The sequence below is a fragment of the Lontra canadensis genome, unplaced genomic scaffold (assembly GCF_010015895.1).
Source record: "Lontra canadensis isolate GAN:19392208 unplaced genomic scaffold, GSC_riverotter_1.0 scaffold87, whole genome shotgun sequence".
In the NCBI taxonomy this organism is placed as follows: Eukaryota; Metazoa; Chordata; class Mammalia; order Carnivora; family Mustelidae; genus Lontra; species Lontra canadensis.
Genome location: NW_022631081.1, coordinates 5,180,751 through 5,202,592, shown reverse-complemented (window position 1 = coordinate 5,202,592; position 21,842 = coordinate 5,180,751). Strand labels below are relative to the sequence as shown.

General features: G+C 43.5%; 1 protein-coding gene across 2 annotated transcripts in view; it reads right to left on the bottom strand.

The window, feature by feature from the left end:
• RNF185 (ring finger protein 185) overlaps positions 1–21,842 on the bottom strand; it is a 37,399-nt gene that overhangs the window by 3,122 nt on the left and 12,435 nt on the right. Inside the window, exons 1-5 of one of the 2 annotated variants that reach the window (XM_032883455.1) lie at positions 11,094–11,144; positions 8,620–8,840; positions 5,963–5,981; positions 4,676–4,788; positions 3,203–3,257 (exon numbers count right to left, since the gene is read on the bottom strand). In XM_032883455.1, coding sequence (XP_032739346.1) covers positions 3,203–3,257; positions 4,676–4,788; positions 5,963–5,981; positions 8,620–8,795 — 363 coding nt within the window. In that variant the 5' untranslated portion in view covers positions 8,796–8,840; positions 11,094–11,144. Of the gene's footprint in view, positions 1–3,202; positions 3,258–4,675; positions 4,789–5,962; positions 5,982–8,619; positions 8,841–11,093; positions 11,145–21,842 lie in introns of those variants that run through there. The other variant, XM_032883456.1, reaches the window with a different exon arrangement.

The following is a 21,842-nucleotide window of genomic DNA, read 5'->3' as shown; positions in this document are numbered from 1 at the left end:
ATTTAGACTGCTAGGCAGAGGAACCCTGGTGGTCCCTCTGCCCTCCTGGCCTGCAAGGGGTTCCAGCTAAGGAATTGTGAATGCCAGAAAGGACTGGCTCTGGCCCAAAGTAAAACAATCTGCTGGTGCAAGTTAGGGTTCTTAGAGCACCACGTTTTTTCCCAGAACCCCACCCTAGTCAATAAAATTTTCTACATGCTTTAATAACATGCATCTTATATATATATTGCATATATATATGAAATATAACAAGCAAAACTGGCAACAACCCCTATACCTAATTACAAGGGAACATTGGAACAAGCGGCACATTGCTGATAATAGCAAAAAAAAAAGTGGAACCCTAATTAACCAACGATGGAGGTCATGATCAAAATCTTGATACACACTCTCTAAAGACCATCATGCTAACTATGCGGCAACACAGAAAAATTCCAGTGACCAAGCTAACAGACAAAACTGAACACTATGGTCACAAGTACATGCCAACATGAAGGTATGGGAACAAGATATAAACAGGTATTCTCCCTCAGTTTTAATATTTTTAAGAATTTAAAAAACATAAGACTATTTTTTTCTGATTATTTTCATATATATGCTTGTTATAAGAAACTTACACATTAGAGGAATAATTGACGTAAAAAGTCAGAGGTCTCCTTATTCACCATCCTCATGGTGTCTTATCCTCAGCTTTCCCCTTCCTTCTCCCACCCTCAACTTTCCCCTATACCACATCATCTTTCATATGAAAAGACTTCTAACACTGTGAAAAAGTAACCTGTTTTCTATCTTGACCAAGGTTGCAGATAGTAGAGGGGGTAGAGTTTAGACCAGAAACTAGGTCAGTATGATCTGAAAACCCATGCTCTTAATTACTGTGCACATCTTATTAAATCCTCTTTCCTCCCCCACATACCTAAGTAGATCTTTAGAGCAAATGATTAAAAAATAATAAGTAGAAAATGTATTGGGTCAACTGCGCTCCACAAAGAGCTGGTTGGCTTTCACTTATGAGTCTTCTGCAAGTCATGAAAGTGGCTGTTCCCTATGCCATACCAAGCAGCCTGGCATCCAGCTCCAAACATCTTGCTGGGTGGCACTACCTACATAAAGCCTAGTAACAGATGTAACAAGAGGGTAAGCCTAGACAGAAGAAAAACAACCAGTTTTCCATCTCCTCAGTGCAGATGGTCCTATTCAGACCCAGCATGGTTGAATTTGAGGGCTCCTGGGACCGAGGCTGCCTTACCCAGGAAGGTGCAACTGTTTCATCACGAACTACCACTTCACTGAGAGTAATCCCGAGGACTGACCCTATGGCCTCCCTTTTAGCAACTTCTACACAATTCCACAAGCCCTCACATATGCGGGGTTTATGTTCCTGGGAAAATGTAGGCAAAAAGCATCACTGGTGGCTGCAGGTACTTGTATGTGCTACAGCTATGCACTAGGACCTCTGGCTTCCTGAGGTTAGGAGCTGATGCTCTCTGTTGAGAAACAAGAGTCTGTGAAAGTTAAAGTGATGCCACCTCGTAGTCAAGGGGGTAGCGTTTAGACCAAAAACTGTCAATATGTCAATAGCGTTTAGATAAAAAACTGTCAACTGTCAATATGATCCTGGGGCACCTGGGTGGCTCAGTGGGTTAAGCTTCTGCCTTCAGATCAAATCATGATCTCAGGATCAAGGGATGGAGCCCCATACTGGGCTCTCTGCTCAGCAGAGAGCCTGCTCCCCCACTCACTGCCTGCCTCTCTGCCTACTTGTGATCTCTGTCAAATAAATAAATAAAATCTTTAAAAAAACAAACAAAACAAAAAAACCTGTCAATATGGTCCAAAAAACCCATGCTCTTAATTCTTGTGGGGAAATGAAAAACTCTTGTGACCACACTGTCAGACAAAACTGAACACTATGGTCTCAAGAATCCTCAGGACAATATGTAGGGATGTAGACAAGATACAGATAGGTATTTTCCCTCAAAAATTTTAATATTTTAATCTGGAGAAATGAAAATATACTTGTTAGTGTGGATAAATATTCTGCTTTTATAATTTCTTCAATATTTTATTTTATTTTACTTTTTAAAGATTTTATTTTTTTATTTGACAGACAGAGATCACAAGTAGGCAGAGAGGCAGGCAGAGAGGGAGGGGAAAGCAGGCTCCCCGCCAAGCAGAGAGCCCAATGCGGGGCTTGATCCCAGGACCCCGAGATCACGACCCAGGCTGAAGGCAGAGGCTTAATCCACTGAGCCACCCAGGTGCCCCAATTTCTTCAATATTTTAACAAGAAAATTTTAATACTAGGGCTCCTGGGTGGCTCAGTGGGTTAAAGCCTCTGCCTTCGGCTCAGCTCATGATCCCAGGGTCCTGGGATCAAGCCCGAAGTTGGGCTCTCTGTTCAGCAGGGAGCCTGCTTCCTCCTCTCTGCCTTCTTCTCTGCCTACTTGTGATCTCTGTCTGTCAAATAAATAAAATCTTAAAAAAAAAAAAGAAAAGAAAATTTTAATACTAACATCTGACTTAAATTAGCAATTTTGAGCTGGTGATTTTTCTAAGAATTTATCCTAGTAAAATAACCATGAACCTGCTCAAAAATGTATCTATAAGTTCATCAGAGTATTTTTAAAATGAAAAAAAGAAAACAGTTAAATGTCCAACAAAGGATCAAATAATGTCAAGTTCATACAATGCAACACTAAACAGCCTGGCATGTAAAATCTCAAGATAATGTCATTAAAAAAGTCTCCCTCTCTGTGATATAAATTGGTAAGGCCAGGAATCTTTGCTATGTTCACTGATGTATCACCAGTGCCTAGAATAATGCCCAGCATACTGAAGGCACTTAATACAGAATGAATGAAATTTTTAAAAAGAGCTACGAAACAGGAGCCAAGTATTGTTAAAAATAAACAAAAATATATGTATGCCCAATATAGCTATAAAATACGTGCATATAAATAGATCTATAAAATTTACATGTGTGTATATATAAGTACAGAACAATAGAAAAAAATAGACCAAAATATTTCCTGTAGTTATCTCTCGATGGTGTGATTGTAAGTTTACTCCCCCTCCTTTCCTTTGTGTATTTCAATTTTTCCATTACTTTTATAATCAAGGAGAAAAAGTATAGGGCCAAGATGGAAACTTCTAAAGCCATAAGCTCATTTCTAGAAGCTTCTCCTAGAATGTTCCTCACCCCTCTGTTCTCTGGCTCTGGCCTCTGTCCTTGAGGACGGGGAGGGGTCTTCTCTCTGAAACAGAAACATCATAAAATAAATAATTATAAAATGCTTTCAGCTGCTCCGAGTGGGGTGGGAGCTCAGGGTCAGGTCCACTATGCACAGCATAGGAACTTATACCAAATTAAACCAAATCCTAACCTTCATTCTACTTGCGACTGTTTTGTCAACTATACAGAAAAGCAGAAAGAAAAATCTGCTTATTCTAAGATGTTCATCATGTTGCACTAGAGCCTACTCCTCTCACAGGAGCCTGACCCAGACTGGTTATGAATGCTAGCCAGACACCTTCCCTGGACCTGTGTAATATAGGGGTCACCAATGTTAAAAATCCCAAATCCAAACTGAAACAGGAATGGCCTGTCAGCATAGAGGGCTGAGATTCAGGATCTCTCTATCTGCCCCTATTAACTTCAGCTTTACTTCCCACTATTCCTTGGTAAGTACCCTATACACTTTGCTTTTTGCCTCTGGGTCTTAGCCTCTTCTATCACTCATCCTCAACATACTGGACTGAGGGCTTGTTAGCCGTGAGGCACTAGGCAGGACACTACCAATACTAAGACTGTGATGGACTCTACTCTTGAGGTGTTTATGGTTTAAAGGGGGCCACAACCAATCACAATACAGCATGGGAAGGGACTTCTTGAACAGAGATCTCAACCACATAGGGTGGAAGCATGGGTGAGAGCAACTGATGTGAGGAAGAAGGGCCACTTCAAGGAGGAGGTAACTTCAGGACTGCTCCTTAAAGATGGACTGAAATTAGCGGAGGAGGGTGTTGAGCAGGACTGGGGAGGGCAGAAGAGGCAGAGGGAAAACAATTACGAAGGCTCATGAATGTGAAAGGCTAAGTTCCTTTAAGAGAAGTCCAGTATATGTGGATACAGGGTATGCTGGGGTGGGGTAAGAGACGGTATGAGACACTGCTGGGAGAGTCTAGGGGTGTGTGAGCGTGTGCACGTGTGTGAGCAGACCATGAAGGGCTCTCAGAACTTGTGTTTGTAGAATGACAGACCCATCCACACCCCAAACTCCACAAAGCCTCCCAGACCTCCTGTCCCCTCTTCCCTCTGTACTTTATATATCACTGCTGCAGCAACCCCCCTCCTTGCAGACTCTCCTGCTAGACACCCTGCTTCCCAAGCTGCTCCTTCACAGCACTTTGCATACTTACAACTGTGCTATCTTGTGCACTGCCTAGCACATTGCCTGCTCGCTGGGAGACACTAAGTGGATATTCATATTATAGCCCAGTGAGGAGCAACTTGGCTTCCCTCCCTTCCTGACGAACTCCCATCTGGATCCCAATTGCCTCAAAACTGAGGGTCTGTAAGCACTAAGTAGAGGGTGAAGTGAGAAGGTGCTAAATGGAAGTAAATTCATATCCAAAGGGAGGAGTAGGTGTGAGAGGTGCCCCAAGGCCTCACCTGGGGTCCTGCTGCCCAGTGCTGCCCCTGCCATAGAGCGGGATCACTTTATCTCGGCTGATGCCGGCTTTGCAAACTGGACACACTTGTCTGTTAGGTCTGGTCTCCAACCACTGCAAACAGGAGAGAAAAATGCACGAATGGTGTTTAAGCCCACTACAGAGCAATCACAGACAGCGAAACAACATGGGTCAGGGGCCTCAAACTGGAAACACCAACACCAGCATGGAACACTTCAAGGAACCCAATTCTCTGATTCCTGCTCCTGGCACTCAGTAAATATTTACTAGCGGTGAAATCAAAATTGCTTTTAAACACCTCATAATTAAACAGGCTTCCTCATGCTTCATTACTTCTAGGGGCTCCCTGCAACACAACAGGAAGGAACTGCAAGCCTAGAGCTGTCAAGGGGTCAAGGAGAAAGCAGCATTTAATGATTTTATATCCCACTTCCTTTATCCTACTGTTGAAAGCTTCAAAACTTATGTTATGTGCTTTTTATAAATTTCCAGCAGATAAATTTATAAATTTATTAGGTTCTGCTGGAGGTCAGAATGCATAGCCCTAAACGTAGTGGGAACCCCTCTCTTCCTTCCTTTGCTTCTTTGTCCCACCTCGATTCTGAGACTTTAGAGCTCTGGAACTTCTGTCCTCCCCCTACATTCCTAAACCACCTACTAGTGTGGAGCTCTTTTGCCAACAACTGTGGAGACAGCTCACAGTGATTATTCACAGCCAGCTGTGAATGCCAAGCCCTGCTCTGTCTCGGTCATGTGCCTGGGTCTTGGTGAATACTTAACTGACTGGTTTTCCTAATAATCTAGAGCTGAGAAAACAGACTTTTCCCCCCTCACACAAAAACTCTCTGTTGAGACCAAAAAAATTTCTCCCTTCCTAACATTTTCAAGGCCTTTACAGGTAGGGGGAATAGTTGATATTCTAGGAGCTTCTTTTTATAGAGGCAGAATCTCAAAAATAAAAACCACACACACTATCAAATCCAAGCTAATCTATAGATAGGGAACTGTGAGCCAGAGAGGTGGCCTGCTAAGGCCACAAACACCATCAGTAACAGAATCAGGACCATCCCAGGTACTATACTGACCCCTTGTTTTCAGCAAGTACCTGTCATTGGGCAGGTGTATAAAGAGGGTTGAGGGGGGTAAAACAAGCAAATGAGTCCACAAACAGGGGAGATTGCAGCTTCTGACAGTAGTCTCCTGAGATTAGGGGTGTCTTGTGCAACCATAGCTGATGAAAGACAAAGTAAAACAAAATGCATCTTACCTGATGTAAACATGGCCAACTGCCAGAGTCCCCAGGGCAACCAATCATCAAGGAGAAAGAGAAAGGAAGCAAAATGCTTTCATTAGAAAAAACACCAAGGGTGGGAGCAGAAAAAATGGGAACACAAGGTGGAACTATGGAGCACTGCAACCCCCTGCGTGTCTGTGGGGAATCACTAGTACCAGAAAACAGAAAAGCATGGGCTAAAATCACAGGAAAAATCAGGCAATAGAGACAAGACCCCAGTCTCTATCTACCTCTGGGATCTTACTTGTAAAGGACCCCTAGGTCCCAGACCATCCCAGACTCAGCTTCTCTACAAGTCAACCTCTGAGGGATTGTGACCTCTGAAGGAATCCAATATAGGCTAAAGACCCTCTATGCAAAAAAATTCATGAGGCATTCTCATACACACAGCACGTACACACACGCACGTGCACACACACACAAACACACCATATTTTAGACTCCATTTCAGTGGGTTCCTAACCTAAGACTCACAATGTGTGACTCTAGATCTGGTTTAAGAGAATCTTCAGGCTGTCCTCAACCTTGAGTGCTCTGCTGGCAGGAAGTTGTTTAAAAGTTCAAGTTTACTATTAAAAAAATCTTTAAATCATGAAAATGGGGATGCTGCTTGGCAGAAAGGGCTACCTTCACAGCTTAATGAGTTGTACTACAATGAACAGCTGCCCAGTCTCTCATTTTTCAAATGAGGAAACCAAATTCAGAAACAAGAAACAACTTGCCTGTGGCACCAGGACTAAAAAGTAAGTCTCCTGACTTTCAGCTTATTGTCCCTTCTATCACCCAGCATTGGGTGCAAAAAATGACATTTATAGAATTGAAGGAAAAGTTACTCTAACTCTAGATTTTTCATTTTTACTCTCTTGGTTTATTCATCCAACTAAGAGATATCCGCTGCACACCTCCTGTGTGCCAGGACAGTGGAAAATGTGGACACGGTTTCTGTCCCTCATAAAACACAACTCCTTCAGCTGAGTAAAATTTGTTGGACTCAGAGGTTAATTCCTTTCCCAGTTCCTGACCCACAGAGCCCCACCATCCAGACATGCAATCTCCCTGGATGTAACAGACACACCTGACATCTGACTCCTACATTAACCTTGCAATGTCATTCCAAACTGAGCCCAATGCACCTGAAATCACAGATCTCCTCCACTGGCAACTTCCCTTGAAGTCTATGGGGGAGAAGTGGAGGTGACTTTCCTTTAGCAGAAAGTTCAAAATTAAAACAAAGATGGTGATCGCTTCTATTTATTAAGCAACTATTGAGTGCCAGGACATGGCTGATTAGCTTCCCATTTGTTAATGTCACTGGAGGGTCATATTAACCTAAGACAAAGTATAATTAACTCCCTTTTACAGAAGAGGATACTGAGGTAGAAAGAGGATTGCATATTTGCCCAGGGATAAACCACTCTGACAGGAAGCATCTGTCTCGTTTTAGAGTCTGTTCTTTCTAATGGTACCTTGATTTATTTTTAATTTTGTCACTTGTTTCAAGTCCTGGTTTTATACTGCCCCAGAGAATCTTCAATTTCTAGGAAACAACGGTTTCTGCATAAAACTTAATGATTAGGGCAAGAGCTCCCAGAACAAAATATGCCCCATTCTGTTAATTCAATAAAGTTATCTCTTTATCTTAAACTACCTTAAATAATACTTAAATGACCCTTTCTTCACACCACTTCCCTGCTCAAAAATATCCCACAGCTTTATGTCCTACTCAATCAAATCTGGGTTTGATAATCTGGCCCAATGCTCTCTTAACCACTCTTGTTCCCTAACATTTCCCAGTCCCCCATCCAAGGCGCTATCTGAGATACACAGCAGTCTCAGGGTCTTGAAGTCTCATACCCAAAAGTGTGTATGTCTACCCTAGAAAATGTCTGCCCTGGGGGGCACATTCTCTTTGTCTTACCTGCCATTCTTACCCCTCCACTTAGCCCAATTCACCCTTCAAGGTCCAGCTCAAAATTAAGGGAGAAGAATAAAATCGTAACATTTACCCAGAACCTCAGATCCATGAGGGACTCCTATGATGGAGGCCAGAATGAAACTAACCCTCCCACTTCATTTTGATATACATAAAATATAGCAACAATTATTAGGATCATTGCTAACACACAGTATGCAGTGTGTGCTATGTGCTCTTCTAAGCTTTTTATGTATTTTGAGTCATTTGATTGCTCACAAACAACCTGTAAAATGAACAGAGTGTATATAAGCACCTTGCCCAAGGTCATCCAGGATGGAAGTGGCAGAGTCAGGATTCAGAACAAGGAAGTCTGGCTCCACTGTCCTTGCTGAATGGTATACTACAGTATAACCACTGTACATAGTGCCTCTTCACTCAGCACAGCAAGTGGCACATCGTAATTGCTCACTAACTGGTAAGTATTTTCACGTTAGAGGTGGGGGTACAGAGTCCAGAGTGGGGACAGGATTTGCCCAAGATCACTCAGCTTATCAGCAGCAGAACTGGGATAAGAACCCAGGGCTTCTGCTTCTTGGACCTGATCGTATCAGGAGACCCAAAGTGGGTGGGAAACCACCTGTTCCAAAGCTGCCCAAGCCACAGGCTTTCTAAACATGGCCATGTGTCTTCTGGGGGTGGTCGCAGGGGTACTGACCAGAAGAGGTGGCCACACAGGCTGATGACAGCGTCCTTGGCTGTGTCCAGGCAGATGTTGCACTCGAAGGTGCTGTCCTGCCCTCCACTCTCGCCAGCACCATTGCTGCTACCGCTGGGTCCCCCTGCACTGGAGTTCTCAGGGGAGGCAGAGGCTGAGGGCCCCTTGCTCGCCATCCTTGGCTGTCAGCAAACTGACTGAAGATTCTCCCTAGGAAAATCCTGAAAGGCAGAGAGGCCTTGATTATCCATTTCTGCAGACCACTCTCCCCAGCTTCCATGGCAATACCCTAATCTTCTCTCAACTCCAGAAGTTCAGATGACTGAACCTTTACACAGACTCTGCAGAGGCTGCAGAGGATGATACTCATGGGGCACTACCCAGAGAACAATGACTCAAAAACTTTCATGAATAGCCTAGAGAGTACCACGCAAAACATACTGCACAAAAACAGAACATCCTCCATGCAGATGGCTCTCCAAAGGAACTGAGACCCTTTCTCACATGTCTTTACACTCTCCCAGGATAACCAACCCAGGTAATATGTGCTCAATAAAACTAAATGTTCACAGACTTGTCCTCTAACTCTGGACTGCCTCTATACTGGCAGGTGAATCTGCTTAGACCAGAAGGGTTATGTCACTGCTATACATAAAAAACCAGTTATTAGTTATCGTAAGTGAAAAATAAATACAAATACATAATGACAGAAAAGCTGTTTATCCTCCCACAGAATCATGTGGCACATTCATATAATGCTTTAGGCAAACTTGATCTGGGCCAGTTTCTTCAGAAAACTGCAGCCCAAGACCTCTCCTCTAACTGACTAATGTGGAGCTGAGACTGGGAACTCATGACACCCGGTCTGTATTCAAACTACCACACCGCCACAGATCAAGCTGGCCACCAAATGGTGAGAGAAACAGACTGCTATTCAATACTGCCTCCAAATCAAAGAACGTGCCAGGAACTGAACAAGAATGTAGACAAGACCAACACCAAGGACACCCAGAAATTCTGGGTGCAGATTAAGAATCTGTGAAGAGCTTGGTCGGGCCATCCCCACCATCTTAGAAATTCTAAGCGGGAAGTGCTGGCTGGTTATCACAGCCAGAGAACCACCAGCTGGGATGCTGGCTTGAGATGAGCCTCCAGCTTGGCAGATGTTTTAAGAACCTCCCTTCTCCTCTGTGGGCCACAGTTTCCTCATCTGTAAACTGTCTCCTAGTAGTCTCCTTCTAGCTCTGATACTGTGCTACTCCAGGTCATCTCATCAGCTCTTTCCAAAGTGGGCAGCCCCTACCGTAAGTGTGGGACTCACCACTGGGGTGCCAAAAGACCGCTCTGATTTCAGCTTCCAAAGTTTGAAGATGTGAAGGACCAAAAAGCCAGTCTTCTCAGACCAACAAGCCTTCCTACACACCACCAACTCAGAACTCTGGACTCACAAGCATCCCTCACCACCACAGCAGCTCTGTGACTTGGGCAGGGAGAGGAGACCGGCTCATTGCCACTTTTTCACTCAGTTACATCATTTTACATAATATCCCTGAAGGGCAGCTGGCTGCTGGCAGCACCAGTGCCTCAATGGCCTCAGCTCCAAGACCTTCTCCCTGACCCAGTGCTTCTTCCTCTCCACATACAACTGTTCTCTTCTTCTTAGGATAGAGGCTGCTTCTGAGGGCCATGTTATGGCCTTCACATGTCATTCCAGCTCAAGTCCTAACCTGTGCGAGCTTCTTTAAAATATGTTTATCTTTTAAAATTAAGGACTGTGTGGGTACCTGGGTGGCTCAGTCAGTTAATCATCTGTCTTTAGCTCAGGTCATGATCCCAGGGTCCCAGGATCAAGTCCCTCATCAGGCTCCCTGGTCAGTAGGGAATCTGCTTCTCCCTCTACCTTTCCCTGTTGTCCATGATCTCTCTCTCTCACTCTCTCTCAAATAAATAAATAAAACCTTTAACATTAAGGACCGTGTATACAGAAGTGGAAAGACAATCATAAAGTCAGGTTCACTGATCAATCTTAATGATAGTCTCCTGATGTGATGCAATAGGAAGTATATATCACCAACAATAAAGCACTCTTAAAACATGGACTCTAGGGGCGCCTGGGTGCTCAGCGGCTTAAGGCCTCTGCCTTAGGCTCAGGTCATGATCTCAGGGTCCTGGGATCGAGCTCCACATCGGGCTCTCTGCTCAGTAGGGAGCCTCCTTCCCCGTCTCTCTCTCTGCCTGCCTCTCTGCCTACTTGTGATCTCTATCAAATAAATAAATAAAATCTTAAAAAAAAAAAAAAAACCCACAGACTCTAATGATGTCTCCAAAATAAATTACCCATTTACAGAAAATACGGGGCATAGAAGGACGTCTTTAACAACTCCAGAATGCAGGATCTTTCAAAGACAAATAATCCAAGTTCTTAAAAACTAAATAGTGGGATGTGGAGTTCTAAATTGAGACTTGAGATATATCGACCACTGAAAGTGTGAGGATCTCACCGGAACCAGGTTCAAAACAACCACCTGTAAAAAGACACTTGCGAGATGACTGTTAAAATTAGATTTAGTCTGGGTATTAGTTGATCTTGAGGAATTACTGTTAATTTTATTGAGTATGACAATGGTATTGCACAATTTAAGAAATACTCACCTGCTAGAAATATATTTTTTTTAAAAGATTTTATTTATTTATTTAAGAGAGAGAGAGAGAGAGAGAGAGCACAAGCAGGAAGGAGGGGCAGAGGGCGAGGGAGAAGCAGGCTCCCTTCTGAGCAGGGAGCCCGATGCGGGGCTCAATCCCAGGACCCCAGCATCATGACCTGAGCCAAAGGCAAACGGTTAACCAACTGAGCCACCAGGCACCCCAAGAAATATATATGTAAATATTTATGAAGGAATGATGTTTGGGATTTGCTTTAAAATACTCCAGGGGGAGGGGCGCCTGGGTGGCTCCGTGGGTTAAAGCCTCTGCCTTCGGCTCAGGTCATGATCTCAGAGTCCTGGGATCCAGCCCCAAGTCGGGCTCTCTGCTCTGCGGGGAGCCTGCTTCCTCCTCTTTCTCTGCCTACTTGTGATCTCTGTGAAATAAATAAATAAATTCTTTAAAAAAAAAAAAAAAAGGGCGCCTGGGTGGCTCAGTGGGTTGAGCCTCTGCCTTCGGCTCAGGTCATGATCTCGGGGTCCTGGGATCGAGTCCCGCATCGGGCTCTCTGCTCTGCGGGGAGCCTGCTTCCTCCTCTCTCTCTCTCTGCCTGCCTCTCTGCCTACTTGTGATCTCTGTCTGTCAAATAAATTAAAAAAAAAAAAAATACTCCAGGGGGAGAAGTGAAAATGGAGAGAAAAGACTAAGAACAGGGAAGGTGGAGGTTGTTGGAACTAGATGATGAATGGGGGTTTATCCCATTAGCTTATTTTTGTGTGTGCTTGTACATTTCTGCAATAAAAGGAATTAAAAAAAACAGGTGAGGATGCATAAAAGTATGTGTCTAAACTTATTTGGGTAAAATACAAAATATATAAAAGAATATATACATATATACATACACAGACACACAGGCAAAGAAAACATCTAGAAGGCACACACTAAACTATCAACAATTATTTCTGGGATTAGGGAATGTGGAACTTCGAATTTTATACTCTCATCCTGTTTTAATGTTTTATGACAAGCAGGGTATTACTTTTATAAGAACGTTTAAAAAAACTGTAAAATGTATGTATAATATTACATTAGTTACAATAATGAAATATAAATATTAGAAAATGTCTTTTAAAACATGGAAAAACACACCTGGCTTTTTGGTTTTTTTCTTTTGTTTTTAAATTATTATTATTTTTTTTAAAGATTATTTATTTATTTGACACAGAGAGAGAGAGAGAGAGAGAGATCACAAGTAAGCAGAGAGGCAGGCAGAGAGAGAGGGGGAAGCAGGCTCCCCGCCGAGCGGAGAGCCCCACGCGGGGCCCGATCCCAGGACCCTGAGACCATGACCCGAGCCAAAGGCAGGGTCTGTGAACCGTTAGGCTTACACACTTCACAGCACTCACCATATCACATACCCTCCCCAATGTCCATAACCCAACCACCCTCTCCACCCTCTCCTCTCCCTGCAGCAACCCTCAGTTTGTTTCGTGAGATTAAGAGTTTCTTACGGTATGTCTTCCTCCTGATCCCATCTTGTTTCATTTTTTCCTTCCCTAACCCCCAAACTCCCCACTCTGCCTCTCAAATTCCTCATATCAGGGAGATCATATTATAATTGTCTTTCTCTGATTGACTTACTTTACTCAGCATAATACCCTCCAGTTCCATCCACATCGTTGCAAATTCAAGATTTCATTTCTTTTGATGGCTGCATAGTATTCCATTGTATATATATACCACATCTTCTTTATCCATTCATCTGTTGATGGACATCTAGGTTCTTCCCATAGTTTGGCTATTGTGGACATTGCTGCTATAAATATTCAGGTGCATGTGCCCCTTTGGATCACTACATTTGTAGCTTTAGGGTAAATACCCAGCAGTGTGATTGCTGGGTTGTAGGGTAGCTCTATTTTCAACTTTTTGAGGAACCTCCATGCTGTTTTCCAGAGAGGCTACACCAGCTTGCATTCCCACCAACAGTGTAGGAGGGTTCCCCTTTCTCTGCATCCTCGCCAGCATCTGTTGTTTCCTGGCTTGTTAATTTTAGCCATTCTGACTGGTGTGAGGTGGTATCTCATTGTGGTTTTGATTTGTATTTCCCTGATGCCAAGTGACGTGGAGCACTTTTTCATGTGTCTGTTGGCCATCTGGATGTCTTCTTTGCAGAAATGTCTGTTCATGTCCTTTGCCCATTTCTTGATTGGATTATTTGTTCTTTGGGTGTTGAGTTTGGTAAGTTTTTTATAGATTTTGGATACTAGTCCTTTATCTGATATGTCATTTGCAAATATCTTCTCTCATTCTGTCAGTAGTCTTTTGTTTTGTTAACTGTTTCCTTTGCTGTGCAACAGCTTTTGATCTTGATGGAAGTCCCAATAGTTCATTTTTGCCCTTGCTTCCCTTGCCTTTGGTGATGTTTCTAGGAAGAAGTTGCTGCGGCTGAGGGTGAAGAGGTTGCTGCCTGTGTTCTCCTCAAGGATTTTGATGGATTCCTGTCTCGTGCTGAGGTCTTTCATCCATTTTGAGTCTATTTTTGTGTGTGGTGTAAGGAAATGGTCCGGTTTCATTCTTCTGCATGAGGCTGTCCAATTTTCCCAACACCATTTGTTGAAGAGACTGTCTTTCTTCCATTGGACATTCCTTTCTGCTTTGTCGAAGATTAGTTGACCACAGAGTGGAGGGTCTATTTCTGGGCTGTCTATTCTGTTCCACTGATGTATGTGTCTGTTTTTGTGCCAGTACCACACTGTCTTGATGACTACACCTTTTGTAATATAGCTTAAAGTCTAGAATTGTGATGCCACTAACTTTGGGTTTCTTTTTCAACATTCCTCTGGCTATTCGGGATCTTTTCTGGTTCCATATAAATTTTAGGATTATTTGTTCCATTTCTTTGAAAAAAATTGATGGCATTTTGATAGGGATTGCATTAAATGTGTAGATTGCTTTAGGTAGCATAGACATTTCCACAAATTTGTTCTTCCAATCCATAAGCATGGAACGTTTTTCCATTTCTTTGTGTCTTCCTCAATTTCCTTCATGAGTACTTTATAGTTTTCGGAGTACAGATTCTTTGCCTCCTTGGTTAGGTTTGTTCCTAGGTATCTTATGGTTTTGGGTGCAACTGTAAATGGGATTGACTCAATTTCTCTTTATTCTCTCTTGCTGTTGGTGTATAGAAATGCAACTGATTTCTGTGCGTTTATATCCTGACACTTTACTGAATTCCTGTATGAGTTCTAACAGTTTTGGAGTGGAGTCTTTTGGGTTTTCCACATAAAGTATCATATCATCTGCAAAGAGCGAGAATTTGATGACTTCTTTGCCGATTCCATGCCTTTTATTTCTTTCTGTTGTCTGATTGCTGAGGCTAGGACTTCTAGTACTATGTTGAATAGCAGTGGTGATAGTGGACATCCCTTCTGAAACACACCTGTTTTAAAACTGTTAATAGTGACTATCTGTATTGATGGGGGCTTAGAGGTAGTGACATATTTTCTTAGTTCTCCACATTTACAAAACTGACATTTTTACATGTATTATTCTGAAATCAGAAAACAATAGCAATCGTGCATTTGAAAACAAACAAACAAACAAACAAACAAAAAACAACAACCTCTGGGGTACCTGGGTGGCTTAGTCAGCTAAGCATCTGCCTTTGGCTCAGGTCATGACCCTAGAGTCCTGGAATGGAGCCCTGAGCTGCCACAGGCTCTCTGCTCAGCAGGGCATCTGCTTCTACCTTTCTCTTTGCCCCTACCCATTTCAGGTACGCATGTACAGCTGTGTGCACACTCTTTCTCTCCAATAAATGAAATCTTAAAAAAAGAAAAAAAAAGTAAAAAACAAAAACAAAAACATTTCTCAGTGTTCCAGTTTTCCCCAAATCCTGGAAATCTACCACTCTGAGTAGATACCTTGATGACTATAATCTCTTTTCTCACCTGAAAAGTGAGGGTGTCATGCCTTCTACAGGACTGCAAAGGTGGCCCTATGAGATAATACAGTGACCAGAGGGTCACCAAGACCCTCAGTGACACCAGAGGGTCCACCAAGGTAGGAGGGGGCCACTGCTACTGGGCAGATGTACACAGACACCCCTTATCCTGGTTCATTACCCACCCTACTCCCTGGACCCAACAAGGCTCTGCATGGCTCATACTCCTAAGGGACAGAAGGCTTAAGGGGACAGTCAGGATCAAGGCAGGTGTGAGGGTGGGAATGGTCAGGGGACAGTAACAGGACAGGTCAGTTTGCAGATAGCAGCAGGCTTGCAGCAGGTTAGACACTGGACAGGCCTGCACATTTCAACTCCAAGAAGACCACATTAACTCTCATTCTAATTCTTAGTAGACTGACCACGTGGTCCCTACTCAGGCTCTAAAGCCTCCTCCTAGGGGCGCCTGGGTGGCTCAGTGGGTTAAAGCCTCTGCCTTTGGCTCAGGTCATGATCCCAGTGTCCTGGGATCGAGCCTCACATCGGGCTTTCTGCTCTGCGGGGAGCCTGCTTCCTCCTCTCTCTCTCTGCCTGCCTCTCTCTGCCTACTTGTGATCTCTGTCTGTCAAATGAATAAATAAAATCTTTAAAAATAAAAATAAAAAATAAAGCCTCCTCCTAGTAGGCACTCAAATGTTTGCGAAGTGAGTGGGTGTAGGCATGTGTGACTGGTTTTGATTAACAGCCCAGCTGCTCACAAACCTCTCTTTGCAACACATCATGGGCCCTAGAGCTGTGCACCTATCCGTGGAGCCTTTTCTCCTCACCTCCTCCCTACCCTCATGTAAAGGAACCTCACCACACCAAGGCAGTATGGCAGAGATGAGCAACCTTCCCTGGGGGCTAGCTACTAAACACTGGCAGAACGAGAGAATGTGACCACATCCTCCTGTACCCAGCAGAATTGGGACAGTGGCTAGAGGCCAGAGGACCCTGGTTGGCTCAGGAAGTGCACAGAATAAAGGGAAGCAGATCCTGGGCATGCCTGAGCTGCCGTCCTACTAAAACTTTCTCCTGGTCCTGGTAGAGACTATGAACTTCAACATGACCACACAGCAATCCTGCTCAGGACAATTCTTCACTCCTGATCTGAATCTACTTTCTGCTTTTCAAGCACATTCACATCTATTTCCACTCTAATTCTCACTCCACTTTATAGATCAGGCTATCAGGCCAGAGAGGTTGGAGGACTTGCCCAAGGCCAGGCCACCATTCAGACTTTCCAACACAACACTGGCACTCTTTTCACTTTTACATGTTATGCTTTACCATGTAGCGTTACAAAATTAAATACCTGGTCTTTGTTTTCCATCAAGTTTATTGCGCAATGCTGTAACTTTTGTGTTCTTTGAAGTGAGTGTGACTCATGCATTCATGCATTCAATCAATATATGTCTAGCACCAACTACATTTAAGGCTTGGGGCTACCAGCTGTGTGTGTGGAGAGAAGTCACAAAGACCACAGCCAAGCTGAGGCTCTGGAATCTGGAATAAGAGCTGAAGAAGACACATGGATAATTATAAGAATTCTTATCCAAGGGCTCCATCAAACTTGCCTGTTTTTCCTAAACAAGGCACCCTCTTAGAAATCTGGCTCCTAGACCCCTCAGTGATTTTTTTTCTTTAAGATTTTATTTATTTATTTGACAGACCGAGATCACAAGTAGGCAGAGAGGCAGGCAGAGTGAGAGGAGGAAGCAGGCTCCCTGCTGAGCAGAGAGCCCGACGCGGGGCTCGATCCCAAGACCCTGGAATCATGACCTGAGCCGAAGGCAGAGGCCTTAACTCACTGAGCCACCCAGGCGCCTCCCACTCAGTGATTGATTGATTGATTGATTGATTAAAGATTTTATTGATTTGACAGACAGAGATCACAAGTAGGCAGAGAGGCAGGCAGAGAGAGAGGAGGAAGCAGGATCCCCGCTGAGCAGAGAGCCTGACGCAGGGCTCGATCCCAGGACCCTGATATGATCTGAGCCGAAGGCAGAGGCTTTAACAGACTGAGCCACCCAGGCGCCCCCACTCAGTGATTTAAATAGGATTTGGGGGACGCCTGGGTGGCTCAGTTGGTTGGACAGCTGCCTTCGGCCCAGGTCATGATCCCGGAGTCCCAGGATCGAGTCCCGCATCGGGCTCCCAGCTCCACAGGGAGTCTGCTTCTCTCTCTGCCCTTCTCCTCACTCATGCTCTCTCTCACTGTCTCTCTCAAATAAATAAATAAAATCTTTAAAAAAAAAAAAAAAAAATAGGATTTGGATCTGGACAGTGCCCAAGAATCTCTATTTTCAAATAAGTGTCCCTACCTTTCACATCAGGTAATTCTTTGATGAAGTTTTGGAAACCCAGCTTCTAAACTCTACCAAAAGCACAAAGCAATATGACACAACACAGAGTTTGGGAGGGACAGCGACCTCTGGGCCTGTCCTTCAAAATGTACAAATGTACAAACCCCAGCTACAGTACAAAGAGGTCAGATAAACTTGGGGGATGGGAGACAGACAAGTCAGCTGAGATCTCAGACCAGTCAGCACTTCTGGTCCATCTAAGACAGAACCGATCCTTAAAGAAACAAATTCATACTTAGTTTCAAAAAACATTCCTAAAATGAGATGTCCAGGTTGGCACAAGTGGTACTGGGACTAAAGCAGATTTGCAATACTTAATGATCCCTTAGGAATGCAGAGCCTGGAAGCTGGTATTGGCTGACCCAGCATCCTCACTCCTATTACCTTCCCAGAGCTGGCTTGGTCTACCTCACAGGAACTGAGCAAGGAGGAGAACACAAAAGTTGCATATCCCTTCAGGAAACCCTGGGGAACTTGACCTCATGAAGAAATCTCTTCATAGCATTCTCGTATTCAGTTCTCAGGTTCTATAGATCCGCAGGTATTCAAAATCTGCCTTCTCAGTGCCTTTAAACTCTAAGAATTCTTGGAACAGCGTATGCTGAGGTATCTAAGTTAATCCTAGTGATGAAGATTATAAATTTGGGTGATAAATGACCAGCACGATCCCAGAGGATACCCAGAAGAGTTCTTGTTCCTGTGGACACATGCTTGTTCACGTGCCCTCACGTGGAAGCTTTCTGCCAGGAGCTGTAGCTTGCCCAAGCCTATCTGTGCTGCTCATTAGGCTGCTGCTGGACCATGTGTAGGCAGAGATGAGAACTGCATTCTGAAAATGTCTACATCACACTCACAGAAGACTGGAGTAGGAAGAAATCTAAGTAAGTTGATTGGAACTTGGAACACACAGAAACCAGGCTCTAAAATTTTAGAGTCTGAATGTTGTTTAGGTAGGTCCCTAAAGAGAGGTCTGGCCCTCAAATACAGGACCATGGGCATGAATGACCTTCCAAGTCCAAAAGAAGAGAGGAAGCTGAGAATGGCCTCTTTTCTTTGGGGCAGCACTGCTCCTTTTCTATGGCATCCTTTAACCTCCCTATCTGCTCAACTAACCCCTCACTTATCTTCAAAGATTTTTTTTTTTAAGATTTTATTTATTTATTTGAGATAGAAGTGAAAGCACAAGCTGTAGGGAGGAGCACAGGGAGAGGGAGAAGCAGGTTCCTCGCTGAGCAGGGAGCCCAACCAGGACCCTGAGATCATGACCTGAGCCAAAGGCAGGCAGATGCTTAACTGGATGAACCACTCAGACGCACTATCTTCAAAGATTTACTAAAGATCTTATATGCCGGGCGCCTGGGTGGCTCAGTGGGTTAAGCCTCTGCCTTCAGCTCAGGTCATGGTCTCAGGGTCCTGGGATCGAGGCCCACATTGGGCTCTCTGCTCAGCGGGGAGCCTGCTTCCTCCTCTCTCTCTGCCTACTTGTGATCTCTCTCTCTGTCAAATAAATAAATAAAATCTTAAAAAAAAAAAAAAGATCTTATATGCCAAGCATTCAGGATACAGAGATAAAGGGTTTCAGTCTAAGGGGGGACAAACAAGTAAACAAGGCAGCCTAGCTTGCTGAGTGCTGACGGAAATACGCATAGAGGGCATGACTTTAGGGCATGCTGGGGAGACACAGAACACAGGAGAAGTGGACAATGCACTGTGCTGGGTTCAGGGTGGCTGGAGCCCAGGGCACATATGAGCGTGGTAAGGCAAGAAGGGCTGGGATTGAGACAGAAGAAAGGCCTTAGATTCCTTGTGCCCTTCATATTTGAGTGGGCACTCTGGGATCAGCTATTCCTACTTTTTCACGTTGTCTTCAGGTACCTCTGCATAGAAAGGGTTTTTCTTTGTTTTGGTTTAAACTTCAATCCTTTTCCTTTTTTTTTTAAGATTTTATTTATTTATTTGACAGAGAGAGAGATCACAAGTAGAGAGAGAGAGAGCAGGAAGCAGGCTCCCCATTGAGCAGAGAGCCTGATGCAGGGTTTGATCCCAGGACCCTGAGATCATGACCTGAGTTGAAGGCAGAGGCTTAACCCGCTGAGCCACCTAGGGGCCCCCTTTTTAAAGATTTTATTTATTTGAAAGAAAGAGTGAGAGAGAGAATGAGCCAGGGGGAGGGGAGGGGTAGAGGGAGAGGGAGAAGACTCCCCGTTGAGCAAGGAGCCCCATGTGGGACTCGATCCCAGGACCCTGGGATCACAACCCTAGCTGAAGGCAGATGCTTAACTGACTAAGCCACTCAGGCACCCCTTCAGAGCTTTTCCTTAACGCTTACCAGGTTTCATAAGAAAAGGTAAAGCAAGATTTGGATGACCAACGATACAAACTTTCACGGGTCATCCAAGAGCTGCCTTTTATCATCCCTTCTATCACCGTCTTAAAATGTTCTTTATGGGGCACCTCCCCCCTGCTTGTGCCAGAGCTCACGTGCCCACACTCTCTCTCTAAAATAAATAAAATCTTTAAAGAACAAAACAAACAAAACTAGCATAGCAGAGGAATTTGATGGCTTTGGGTTCAAATCTCAGCTCTGCCACTTACTTGGTAACTTTAGACATTATTTTCTGAGCCTTTATTTTACTCCTATGCGTAAAATGGGCTATTACCTTTCTCCCAGGACAGTTTATAAGAATTAAAGAGATAAAACAATAAGGCACTAGCACAGTGCCAGCAGACTTAAGTGCTTGAAAAATATTAATCTCACCCTCACTGTCAGATCTCACAAAGTACACAAAGATCTCACAAAATATAAAAAAGTCATCCTTTTTTTATATTCCCCACAGAGCTATGTAATAAGCAGGTACTTGGTTAATTTGCTTAATGAATGAGTCACAATTTCCCTTTCTGAATGGCCATCATTCTTTGAAGGCATAGTAGGTGCAACATCAGAACTGTGTATGAGAAAATCCAGAATGGGATACACTTAATTTGATTCAGGCAAAATCAGATTTTCACCAAAAGTTTTAAAATCAGGAGCCATTTTTAATATTTATTATTACCATGAATTATGTCAGCTAACACACAGCATTCTTTATATGAATTATCTCATTTAATCTTCATAACCTACCTCTGCGGTAAGTACTACCATACCATTGTTAGCATTGTTAGATTAAGGGTTAAGAGTAGTTGGGTCATTTGATCAGAGCCAGTCAGAGGCTAAGCTTCCCAACTCCCAAGCCAATGTGCTTAACACATTTCAGTGAGCTGTTTGTGTGTCTCCGTCCTTGGTCCCAGCTTCCAGGTGCCTTACTCAGCACAGGGCCAGGAACCTGAAGAACACCTCATAAATGTGCGTGGGTTGATAGATCTGATAGCCAGACTCAGAACTATACGACTCAAACAGACTTCCCCCCACCCCTCTGCCTGCCTCTCGGCCTACTTGTGCTCCCTATCTGTCAAATAAATTTAAAAAATCTTAAAAAAAAATCTTCAGATTGGACAGATCTCAGTTAAGGGCTGTAGATTTCTAGTATAATACAGTGAAAGGAAAAATCTGGAACCAGAAGAACTAGTCTGACACTCAGCTCTGCCACTTACTAAGCCAGGGTCCTCACTTGCAAATAAAGTAACTGTGTCTGCCCTTCCTTTTTTTTTTTTTCAGAAAAGTTTTCAAAATGAGTTTTGCCTTTGTTTTCATGTGGTCAGTAAATCCTTATTAATACAGAATCTATAAAATCTCATTAATTCAGATTTTACCTGAGGCTGAGCTAAAGAGCTCTAAAATATCCTGAAGGTAGAGTATAAAAAGAAAATAAAAGATAAGATTTAACTAATTAAGGAGAAAACTTCCTAAGAGTTTAATAACACCTATCTCATACTTGACAAAACAATGATCTCACTTCCCCTTTGAAAAGGAGGTCCATCAAGAGAACATATATGATAAACCAACTACAGTTTAAAGTAATAAAACCAAAATGATACCATTTTGAATAATATGTAATACTGACTTTTACAAATCAGGTTTGTGTCCTGAGCCACTTGATGTTAATTGTCAGAGCAGTTTGGGAAACATTTGGAGAATGCCAAGGACTATGCTCAATGATAAAAATAAATTAGACAAAGTTCTGGTTCCTGCCCTCAAGAAATCTATGGTCTAGTCATAATATATAACTGTCCTTTTAAAAAAAGAATCTCACTGAAAAATGCCTCTGCAGAGCTGGTAGTGCTAAGAAAAGACA